This window comes from Nematostella vectensis, chromosome 1 (assembly GCF_932526225.1).
Source record: "Nematostella vectensis chromosome 1, jaNemVect1.1, whole genome shotgun sequence".
Taxonomy (NCBI): Eukaryota; Metazoa; Cnidaria; class Anthozoa; order Actiniaria; family Edwardsiidae; genus Nematostella; species Nematostella vectensis.
In genome coordinates this window covers 17,057,366-17,069,404 of record NC_064034.1, presented here as the reverse complement: position 1 = coordinate 17,069,404, position 12,039 = coordinate 17,057,366, and the positions used below count along the sequence as shown (strand labels likewise).

General features: G+C 41.7%; 1 protein-coding gene across 1 annotated transcript; it reads left to right on the top strand.

Annotated features, from left to right (window-relative positions):
• Window positions 1-156: 156 nt before the first annotated feature.
• Window positions 157-11,691, top strand: LOC5507573 (coadhesin). The gene is made up of 12 exons (XM_048728423.1): window positions 157-310; window positions 2,165-2,332; window positions 2,522-2,664; window positions 3,107-3,248; window positions 3,927-4,088; window positions 4,252-4,326; window positions 5,496-5,618; window positions 5,843-5,899; window positions 6,452-6,548; window positions 7,335-9,063; window positions 9,921-10,096; window positions 11,621-11,691. The coding sequence occupies exons 1-10, from the start codon at window positions 232-234 to the stop codon at window positions 7,357-7,359; spliced, it is 1,071 nt and encodes a 356-aa protein (XP_048584380.1). The 5' UTR covers window positions 157-231; the 3' UTR covers window positions 7,360-9,063; window positions 9,921-10,096; window positions 11,621-11,691.
• The last annotated feature ends 348 nt before the right edge of the window (window positions 11,692-12,039 follow it).

The window sequence follows — 12,039 nt, the reverse complement described above, 5'->3', positions numbered from 1 at the left end:
GCGCTTACCAATCAGCCACAAGTTTTTTTTGTCAGAAAGGCTTATTTTCTTTTCAAGATTTTGTTTAGATTTCGTCCTTCTCAGGCGTGACGGGCGCAGTCTTCTTGCCACTCAAAAAGCCACGTGGTCAGCGGATGCGTGCGCGTTTTCGGTTTGCGAGCTCGTGGAAGTACGTCATAAAGGCTGTGTAAAGATGAGTGCTGGGCGCGACAGCCACCAACCTTTAAAGACATGGGAACTAGTTGTTGTGCGGCGGTTTTCCTCGTCGTGTCTCTCTTGTTTTGTCCGTGTGCGGCCTTTAATGGGACTGGTAGGTATTTTCACGTGTTATTTTCCATCCCTCACAAAAAAAAAAAACAGTTATTGAAAACTAACGTAAAGCGTACAGCAGTAGCAAAAATCATATTTGAATAAAAGAGTCTGCGCCTTCCATTTTGCCTTTGTGGGACAAACGATACCGGCTGATAATGGCTCGTATTTTCGCAGGAAAAAACATCCACCCCCTGATAGCAGGCCACATTACCTCGGGAAGAGGGTGAATAGGATAAAAGTGAAATATTGATTAGGTGGAAAAATAAGTCAATAGAAATGACAGCATATTGGTGTCGTTACATTTTGGGGAAATACAACATTGAAGGCAGAAAAAGAAGCAGAAAAAAAGGACAAAATATTGGGTCTAAAATAGCATTATCGCGAGGAGTGTCTGACTTTAATAACTAGCCCTTTTAAATTCTTTCGTGAGAGGTTATTTCTCCGTGAATTAGCGAATTACAATAAGAGCCTGTGACACTGTCATATTAGGACTCATGTACAGGGCCAAACTTCCATAATACACGGGACCAGCCTACCATAACGTACGCGACCAGCCTACCATAACGTACGGGACCAACCTACCATAACGTAAGTGACCAGCCTACCATAACGTAAGTGACCAGCCTACCATAACGTAAGTGACCAGCCTACCATAACGTAAGTGACCAGCCTACCATAACGTAAGTGACCAGCCTACCATAACGTAAGTGACCAGCCTACCATAACGTAAGTGACCAGCCTACCATAACGTACGTGACCAGCCTACCATAACGTACGGGACCAACCTACCATAACGTACGGGACCAACCTACCATAACGTACGGGACCACCCTACCATAATGTACGGGACCAACCTACCATAACGTACGGGACCAACCTACCATAACGTACGGGACCAGCCTACCATAACGTACGGGACAAACCTACCATAACGTACGGGACAAACCTACCATAACGTACGGGACAAACCTACCATAACGTACGTGACCAGCCTACCATAACGTACGTGACCAGCCTACCATAATGTACGTGACCAACCTACCATAATGTACGGGACCACCCTACCATAACGTACGGGACAAACCTACCATAACGTACGTGACCAGCCTACCATAACGTACGTGACCAGCCTACCATAACGTACGGGACCAACCTACCATAATGTACGGGACCAACCTACCATAACGTACGTGACCAGCCTACCATAACGTACGTGACCAGCCTACCATAATGTACGGGACCAACCTACCATAATGTACGTGACCAACCTACCATAACGTACGGGACAAACCTACCATAACGTATGTGACCAACCTACCATAACGTACGGGACCACCCTACGATAATGTACATGACCAACCTACCATAACGTAACGTACGGGACCAACCTACCATAACGTACCTGACCAACCTACCATAATGTACGTGACCAACCTACCATAATGTACGTGACCAAACTACCATAATGTACGGGACCAACCTACCATAATGTACGGGACAAACCTACCATAACGTACGGGACCAGCCTGCCATAACGTACATGACCAACCTACCATAACGTACGGGACAAACGTACCATAACGTACGTGACCAACCTTCCATAGTGTACGTGACCAACCTACCATAACGTACGGGACCACCCTACCATAACGTAAGTGACCAACCTACCATAACTTACGGGACCAACCTGCTATAATGTACGTGACCACCCTACCATAATGTACGGGACCAACCTACCATAACGTACGGGACCAACCTACCATAACGTAAGTGACCAACCTACCATAACGTACGGGACCAACCTATTATAATGTACGTGACCACCCTACCATAATTTACCGCTGATCTGCAGAAGCGTGCGATGGCATGTTCAGCACAGGTATCCTGACACCTGATAGCGACACGCTGGTTGCCACGACCCACACGGCCGACCTTGAGGCTTACAAGGCTGTGGTGAATACCAGCAAGGCATGGTGCGCTGACTTGGATGACGTCTATCAGTTCTTACAGGTTAACCTAGGTAAGAAACCCCATGTTTAGAGAGGTTAACCTAGGTAATAAACTTAATAGACCGCCTAATGTTTAGAGTATGTACTCAAATTGATTTTGAATAGCCTCTCTCCTTTTTCGCTTGTTTAAAGATTTTGAATTTTCACTTGTTTAAAGATTCTTAATTTACACGTGTTTAAATTTGTACTTTTTTCTTCAGGTCAGTTACGTACGATTAACAGTCTCGCCATCCAAGGGTACACGCCTGCTCACCCAAGCTACATCACTAAGTTTATTCTCTCATATACCACCGATGACACAAGCTGGCAGGACGTTAAAGACCTTGGCCAGACAGACCCAAAGGTATAGTATTACTGAAGCCGTTATTCGATATAGCCCAAAATTAGACCCTCAATTCTACTACTGGGGGAGGGGGGGGGGGGGGGGGGGGTTAGGGGGGATCCCTATAAAAGCCGCCCTTGTCCATCGCGAAATGTTTAGCATGCTTAGCACCAGACAGACCCAAAGGTATAGTATTACTGAAGCCGTTATTCGATATAGCATAAAATTAGACCCTCAATTCTACTACTGGGGGAGGGGGGTGGGTAGGGGGGATCCCTATAAGAGCCGGCCTTGTCCATCGCGAAATGTTTAGCAAATTAAGGCTTAACTTCCATTCAAAAGGATTCTTATAAATAGAGTGCATGACAAAGGTGTTGATACTAACAGAGACTAAGAGTGAGGCGAAGGCAATGTGAACAATTGTCACCTTGTGTGTTAAAAATCGGCCCATGACTGTTTGCAGGAGTTTGATAATCCCGCTGTAGACGAGAATGACGTCATCACACACCCTCTGAATGACTTGGAGGCCACCCGCATCCGAATAGCACCCCAAGAGTGGGTCACGTGGATATGTCTAAGAATCGAGCTCTTTACATGTGACCCAGGTATGAATAGCACCCCAAGAGTGGGTCACGTGGCTATGTCTAAGAATCGAGCTGTTTTCATGGGACCCAGGTATGAATAGCACCCCAAAAGTGGGTCACGTGGATATGTCTAAGAATCGAGCTCTTTACATGTGACCCACGTATGAATAGCACCCCAAGAGTGGGTCACGTGGATATGTCTAAGAATCGAGCTCTTTACATGTGACCCAGGTATGAATAGCACCCCAAGAGTGGGTCACGTGGATATGCAGAATCGAGCTCTTTACATGTGATCCAGGTACGATATTACGCTACCAGCACATACGAATGTTTGATTCTTTGCACACCACGACGCGGCGAGGTTCTACTTATCAACCGCGTGAGGATATGTAAGCTATCTAGGACGATGTTTGCGCTCATGACAGTGCGACTTTTTAGTCATCGCTTTATTTTATTTACAAGAGGATTGTAGCGCTTTCACTACGCAAGCAATCTAGGAGTTATACGTAGCGGTCATATCAAGAAAAATCTTCAGAACCATATAAAGAGTTTGTAGTTTGAAGGTGTCCTCTTATATTTGTAAAAATACCTTCAATGGAAGATGCGTACTTTATATTTTTTAAAGTGTCCGTAGTTTTAAAGTGTCCGTAGTATTGAGGTGTGTTATCCTGAAGGATTATAGACCTCGCTTGCTTTCAGTGAATGGAAGTTTCTCGGATTGGTCCTCATGGAGTCCATGTGTCGATCTGACTCAAACACGCAACAGGTCATGTGACTCACCCGCCCCTGCCCGAGGAGGACTGGATTGTCAAGGCGATCCTACCCAGTCTCAAGCCTGCACTGGCGGCACCTTTACCCCAGGTAAAGCCCGCATGCCCAAAGACTCCTTTTTTAAGTCTCTCTGAACAAATATGCTTACGGGAAAATCGCATTGCCTATGCCTAGTAAAAAGGTTAACAGTCCACAAGTTACTTTTTATATCAAGCAATGGAAGATGCGTACTTTACTTTTTTTACTGTTACAGGTTATTTTGCAAACTTAGCAAGTAACTCAACAAATACAACTTGTGTCGAAGGTTTCAACTGCACAAACTTTGTTGGTGAGTTTTTTTGGTCATGGAGAGGATGTGTTTCTGCATTATGTACCCCTTTCTCGTGTAATTTGTATCCCTTCCTCCTATATTATGTAGCCCTCCTTTCTAAATTACGTATTCCTTCCTAGTATACTATATACCCTTGTATATTAAGTATCCCTCCTTCCTGCATTATGTGCCCCCTCCTAGTATATCATGCACCCCTTCCTCTTGTATTATGTACCCCTTCCTCGTTTATTATGTACCCCTTCCTCTTGTATTATGTATCCCTTCCTCGTTTATTATGTACCCCTTCCTCGTGTATTATGTACACCTTCCTCGTTTATTATGTACCCCATCCTCGTTTATTATGTACCCCTTCCTCTTGTATTATGTACCCCTGCCTCGTTTATTATGTACCCCTTCCTGTTGTATTATGTATCCCTTCCTCGTTTATTATGTACCCCTTCCTCGTGTATTATGTACCCCTTCCTCGTGTATTATGTACCCCTTCCTCGTTTATTATGTACCCCTTTTTCGTGTATTACGTACCCCTTTTTCGTGTATTATGTACCCCTTTTTCGTGTATTATGTACCCCTTTTTCGTGTATTATGTACCCCTTTTTCGTGAATTATGTTCTCCTTTTTCGTGTATTACGTACCCCTTTTTCGTGTATTATGTACCCCTTTTTCGTGTATTATGTACCCCTTTTTCGTGAATTATGTTCTCCTTTTTCGTGTATTATGTACCCCTTTTTCGTGTATTATGTACCCCTTTTTCGTGTATTATGTACCCCTTTTTCGTGTATTACGTACCCCTTTTTCGTGTATTATGTACCCCTTTTTCGTGTATTATGTACCCCTTTTTCGTGTATTACGTACCCTTTTTCGTGAATTATGTACCCCTTTTTCGTGTATTATGTACCCCTTTTTCGTGTATTATGTACCCCTTTTTCGTGTATTATGTACCCCTTTTTCGTGTATTATGTACCCCTTTTTCGTGTATTATGTACCCCTTTTTCGTGTATTATGTACCCCTTTTTCGTGTATTATGTACCCCTTTTTCGTGTATTATGTACCCCTTTTTCGTGTATTATGAACCCTTTACTCTTGTGCTGTTACCCTTTCCTCCAAGGCCATAGTTGTAGGGACCAATATGGCAGGGGTTTTTATTGGCTTTAACTGTTTATTTGTAGATCCTTGCATTCCTAACCCATGTGGGAACGATTCCGTGTGTATCGTGGTACTCGATGCAAGCTCCGTCAATTATACGTGTAACTGTACTCAGGGATTCCACGGCAGAAACTGCACCCTTCCAGGTAAGGCTCACTACATCTCATGGATTGTCGATAAATGAAGACTTCGACTAATTTTGATTGCTGTAGGCAAAAGCACCATATCACCATAATTTATTCGTGCTACGAAGCGGTTTCTCCTTCTTTCTTTTTTTCTTCTTCTGAGTTATTTTTGTGCTCTTTCTACATTTCTCGTGTTTTCAGTAATAAATACTAGTGTTTTTTTTTCCTTTTGGCGCTCTTGACAGATCCCGTGGTCTATGGTCAGTGGGTACCCAGTGAAGAAATGCACAGCCTGCAAGAAGGCAAGTACCTTGTCTCTCTTGCGCATGCACGCAGCATTCGAAACTGTACGGACACGACGAAATTGTCTTTGTCATAGGTTATATACATGATGAGCACTGGATTTGCGGGGCCAAAGAATATCGCAGGCAAAATATTTGCATACCTTTTTTTTAAAGACGTAATCATGACGCAATATATGTTCTATATCACTTCATAGTGGCATGTCGTCCCATAAATGATGTCCACATAACTTGTTTGATAGACGTAATCATGACGATATATATGCTTACTACTTCATAGTGGCATGTCACCCGTTGCATAAGGTGTTACCATATAATTTGTTTGGATGACGTAATCATGACGTGTGACATATGTATTTAATGACGTCATAATGGCATGTTATCATGTTATCGCAAAAGAGATGGCCATATAACTTGTGTAAATGACAATATCATGACGTGTTTATGAATGCTATGACGTCATAGTTGCAGTGCCCGTCGCAAAAGTGATGGCCATATAACTTGCTTGAATGATGTTATCATGACGTGTATATGTATGCTATGTCGTCATAGTTGCAGTGCCCGTAGTAGCAGGGGTAGGGAGTAGTGCTATTGTGACGGGTGGCGCCGGCGTGATCTACTATATCGTCAAAAGGAGGCTGGCGAAAATGTAAGCACAATCTTTAAATCCATGTGCCCCATTGTCTAGCAAATAAATACAAAGACAGAATTTGTTAATGGTTTTTGTTTGGCCAAATCCTTTTCTATTGGTTGTCCTTATGAACCGCGCAGTAGCGGCGGACGGGGAGGGGCAGGGGGTACTTTTCGGAATTTTTTTTATCTTCGAACGTGCAGTTTTATCGAGAGTTTACATGTATAAATCGATCACATGATGAAAGGCGATATTCTACAACTGCATATTATCTAAAGTCTTTTATTACACTGTATGGAGTCATTTTAAGCGGTAGTCTATGTCAGACTCAGGTACCCCCCCCCTCGGAATTACCATCCCTCCAACCCCCTCCCCCCCCCCTCTCCTCCCACTCCCCGAACCTCGTCAGTTTGGAACCACTGAGCCGCCCCTATGTATGGCATTTCCTATGGATTTCAAGAGAGAAAGAGACACAGTATTGGGCGCAGCGAGCGGGCATGATTAGAAAAGACCGAAGACGGCCTGAAAAAATTAAAAGAATCAACCTCATTTCCTAGGACCCGGGCTGCCAACACGCTTGCGGCTCAGGGAATATTCAATCTTACGCTATTGCTGTTTACATGTTATATAATATTAATTTTGTTACCATTTACATGTTATATAATATTAGTTTTGTTACCATTTACATGTTATATAATATTAGTTTTGTTACCATTTACATGTTATATAATATTAATTTTGTTACCATTTACATGTTATATAATATTAGTTTTGTTACCATTTACATGTTATTTTTTTTTTCAGAGCGCCGCATTTGCTGGAGGTGTAATGAAATGATGAACAAACTGAAAAGGGTTCTTTTTTGTTTAAATTGAATATAAATAAAGTAACATAAAAATTTCACGATTCTATTATTTGTGTCTTCAAATGTCTTGATGGTTACCACAGTTTCTATTAAATGTTTTGCGCAATAGATTGTAACTTGCTAATTTATCATGTGTTTTTTAATCGCTAGATACCACAATAACGTCATATTGGAAACAGTGGCGTAAGTCTCTCTCTAAGGGGCGGACATAATTTGGTTTTACAGTTCCTGGTCAACAGGCAGGATTTTTAGATTCATACTAAAGTCATACTTTTGATTTCATGTAAAATTGTGCATAAATTATTTTTTTATAATATTTGGTAACAATTTATTTAATCCCCAATTCCCTCACCCCTACCGTTAAAAGTCAAACTGTCGCCGCACCCAAAGATCATTTCTCGGATACAAGGCTCACTAACAGTAATTTCGCGATTTAAAAAAAACGCAGTGGCTATATGCCCGACAGTCGGGAAAGGTGGACTAAATGCCCGTTAGTTTTCATTTTTTTCAAAGAGTTAGAAGTATTCTATATTTGTTCAGAAAGGGCAAGCGATTCTGAATTGAGCATTGTTGTCGGTATTGGACAGCCTTCGCACCGTCGTCTATGTACACTATAAAAATGTCGGTAGTTCTCAATTTACGAAAATGTCACAGTAAATTGACGACCTAGGGAGTTCAAAGTATTGTATATTTGTGAAGGAAGGGCAAGCGAATCTAATTTGAGCTTTGTAGTCAGAATTGAACGTATTTACTTGCTTGTATACACTATAAAATCGTTATCAAAGTGCACTGAATGTTTATTTCTTCAAGTGTCGGGACAGGTCTTCAATGGACTAAATGCCCGACAGTTTCCAATTTATTCAAATAAGCCAGTAAATTGTCAGCCTAGTGAGTTCAAAGCATCCTATATTTTTTTTTTAGAAAGGGCATACAATTCTGAATTGAACTTTGTTGTCGGAATTGAATGTTTTCCTTACATGTATACAATACAAAATCGTTGTAACACGTTCGGGAAAGGTGTTTTATTGTGTTTACAAGCAAAGAAAAAACATTCTTTTTCGACAAAAAAGCTGATGCCCTTTCTAAACAAATTTATAATATTTTGAGCTCACAAGGTTGACAAAATAAGGGTTTATTTGAATAAATTGAAAACTGTCGGCCATTTAGTCCATTGAGGACATTTACCGACTGTTGGGCATATAGCCACTGCGTTAAAAAAATCGCGAAAAACGAAAAAGCTTGGGCGGATGAAATATTAACCTTTTATAAGCTTTTTGGAAACACCGCCTGTTTGACAATTTTGAGGTGTATATTATAGATTTTTTTGGGACTGAATTAAGCCCACGCATGTTGTGTTTGTATTTTTATTTTGCTTGATTTTATTGTCTCAAAAATCGCAAAATCGCGAAAAACAAGTGACCTGGTTTTTACTAAAATAGCATAATCACGAAAATAAATGTCGCGAAATCGCGAGATTTTGACGTCACGAAAATTAAGTGTAATAAGGTACCATTTGCAATTATTCAGACTTGATCGAGCTCACAGACACAAATCGTTGTCGCCGCGAAGCTCGGAGCCTCTGGTACCCAGGGTAACTCCCAGAAGGCACCATTCATATTATACATCTGACCCATGAGCGTTGTTTTGCTTGGTTGCTGTTTTATAATGGTGAATCGAGTCATAATACAAGTCGATCATGCATAGAGAGCACCGCGACCACGTTCGCGATGGGAGGTTTTAACCAAATTCGCATTGACTTATGAAATATTTGCTTTAGGTACAAATTCAACATCTCTCATATATCTCGCTTATTCCTTAAATATGAATAAAAGGGGTAGAAATGGGTAAATCCGAGGGTTGCCGAGGCACTGAGACCCGCGTTCGTTTCAGAATCCGGGCTCGACACTTTTGGCAAATTTCGGAATCCGAGCCCGAGCTTTTCAGGTCTCTTTACGACCGAGCCCGATCTTTTTTTTTTTCGAGCTTGTTTTCGGATAACTTGCTCGGTGTATGTATGTCATAAACATCAGCGGAAAAAAATGATTAGAGTTACAATACAATATTGCTACAGTAGCTAAAAAGTAGGGGATGGAAACCCGTAGCATTGTATGTAACAAAATCAGAGACTCTGAGATCGGGTTTAAAAATCCGAGACTCCGAGAACGTGAAAAAAAAAACTTGCGTGATAAACGAGATTCCGAGACTTTCGAAATGTACCCCCCCCCCCCCCCCCCCCAATAAAGTTTTGCACTCAGCAATTACCCACAATGCAATAATGTATTTATCATTAATAAAACATACACATGTATTCTATTTCAGTAATCTTGCAATTTGAGTATTTGATAAATAAGCAGTCGATAAGTAGTTACTTATGACTGAAGGTCAATCTTTGTTAAAAATGACAATAGAAGCAATCTAGCCATCTTGGTAATAAGTGGAATTCGGTCGCTAAGGAAGTTAACCTGCGAGTATGACCTCGTTCCCTATTGGCTAGATCTTGAATGAGCTCATTCCCCATTGGCTAGATCGATGCTGAAATGATAAGGCTTGATTCCTCCACGTCAAAGCAGGCCTTGAAAGGGTGAGAAGCAATGCGCACCTCTAGCAAACTACACAAGACCAAGATGCTGCGTTATGCTATGATTGCGCCTTTGTACGATCAATTCCGAAGAGTTTGTCGACAGCTGGAGATGTGGTACAGGTATTTATTAATTTTGAATATTCTAGCAAATGGGTTATTGCTGCGTAGCGATGACATTCTTTGAGAGAGGTGAGAATTTTGTCTTGTCAATTACTTTGCCGTTTTGAAAGCTGATGCTTTTCCTAACGTTGTTTGTTTATTTGTCTTTCTTTTTTCTCACATTTTGTAAAGAAAAAATTTCCGATAACATACTAGCTATGAATGCGGTTTTTCGAAAGGAATGTGGAATATACCGAGAGATCATAACAATACCATAGTAGTGGTAAGGGAATTTGAACGTGAAAAAGCAGTTTTAGAAAATTTCAACATCGAGCATTCACATAACCCACCTAATTCCAGCCTTCACAGTGGCAAACAAAAATATATAATATATATAAAGATATATCATTCGTACATCCACAGGAAAAATCTTTCTATTTCGATAGATATAGCATAGCCTATAAAAAAACCTCTCTTTGGATTCTACATATTGTCCCATAACGGGATTATTCCCAGGTTGCTTAAGACATAACACAGCACGGTGTTCTTACACCATTGTGTTGTTTTGTGCAAGCCGTCGTGCATCATAGCAAGCTGGAATGCGGAAAAAAAAAGTCATTTTCATGTCTACTCGAAATTGAGGTATTGTCTTCTTCGTTTTAGAAGAAGACATCAGAAATGGACAAAAAATTATTGAATTTCCACCAAACTATGCAAACGTATCTTTTAAGCTGCTTACTTGGTTCGCCGCTCGCTTAATATATCAAGGTCGCGTCACGGCCAAGTAAACTAAAAGAATCAAACAGGAAGACTGTTACTAGCGGGGTACCGTGAATGATAAGAAGCTAACTCTTATTCGATTTTATTGGCCAGCATTTAGATGAGTGCTTTATTCAGTTTAAAATTCAATATTAATGTAAAAGAATCAATTTTAAAAATTGTGGGTAAGGATTCACACAGAATTGTGAAACTTCCTTAAAAACCCGAACGAACACTATGTTATTAATCTGTAACAGAATCAAGGTTAAAAATTGTTGGTAAGGATTCACACAAAGGCGGTTTAGTATTCTCAGAACGTCTAGTGCGTCTTTTATGTTCATGAGCTCTCGATCGAATGCCTGGTGCGGATTACGTTGGGGTTACTTGCAGGGCGTTGCCTGTGGCCCAGTGAATGATTGTATGGGCACGTGTGACAGTGTGAGCCTTCTGCATTGGTGACAGCCCTAGGGGGTGGGGGTGGGGGTGGGGAAAGGGGACAGAGGGCGGTGCCCCTCCCCTCCAAACCCAAACCCAGAATCCTGCCAAATGTTTTATGTATATTTATAACCCCTCCCCTCTCCCCCCCCCCCCCCCCCCCCCCTTAAAAAAATCCTGGATCTTGGATTCGTCGTTAAATCTAGACAGGAGTTCGACCAGGCTTAGATTTCTGAGCCTTCTCCCCTTGCAGCAAGACAAAAGCAAATTGTTAAAATGCCAAGCCACGATTTTACCTATAAAACAATAGAATGTTTAAGAATCAAGTACCGGAACACTGTGTCTCCTCAGGGTCTCAACATGGCTGGAGGGATGACGGATGGGAGTTAATGAGCCACGTCGCTGTAACATGCATATTCAAAGAAGGCCAATTACGCCGCCATGGCACTCAAAGCCATTGGATAAATCGAGCAAGAACCCGAGACAGGCACGTAGACAGAACGGAGGAGGGGGGGGGGGTGCGCCCTTCGCGGTCAAAAGTGGGTCATTTCTTATTAAGGAATCTTGAATTTCGACGCTTTTTCCATATGACTGCGCACCCCTGTCGGCAAATCCTGGGAACGCGCCTGTGAGATTAACCCTGAAAAAAATATCAATCAAATTGGCCATGTGCACAATGTTGGTGACCATTTGCGTAACACCTCGGAAGCGGTGCGTTTTGGCGAAGTCTATCCTATTCGAGAAATGATATCATCGCAGCGATCACTTCA

Excerpts from the sequence above, each read along its gene's own strand:
- LOC5507573 (XM_048728423.1), top strand. The coding sequence starts at position 232 with ATGGGAACTAGTTGTTGTGCGGCGGTTTTCCTCGTCGTGTCTCTCTTG. Across the intron at positions 4,327-5,495 it reads CAACTGCACAAACTTTGTTG|ATCCTTGCATTCCTAACCCA; the intron begins GTGAGTTTTTTT and ends GTTTATTTGTAG. Across the intron at positions 5,900-6,451 it reads AATGCACAGCCTGCAAGAAG|TTGCAGTGCCCGTAGTAGCA; the intron begins GCAAGTACCTTG and ends ATGTCGTCATAG.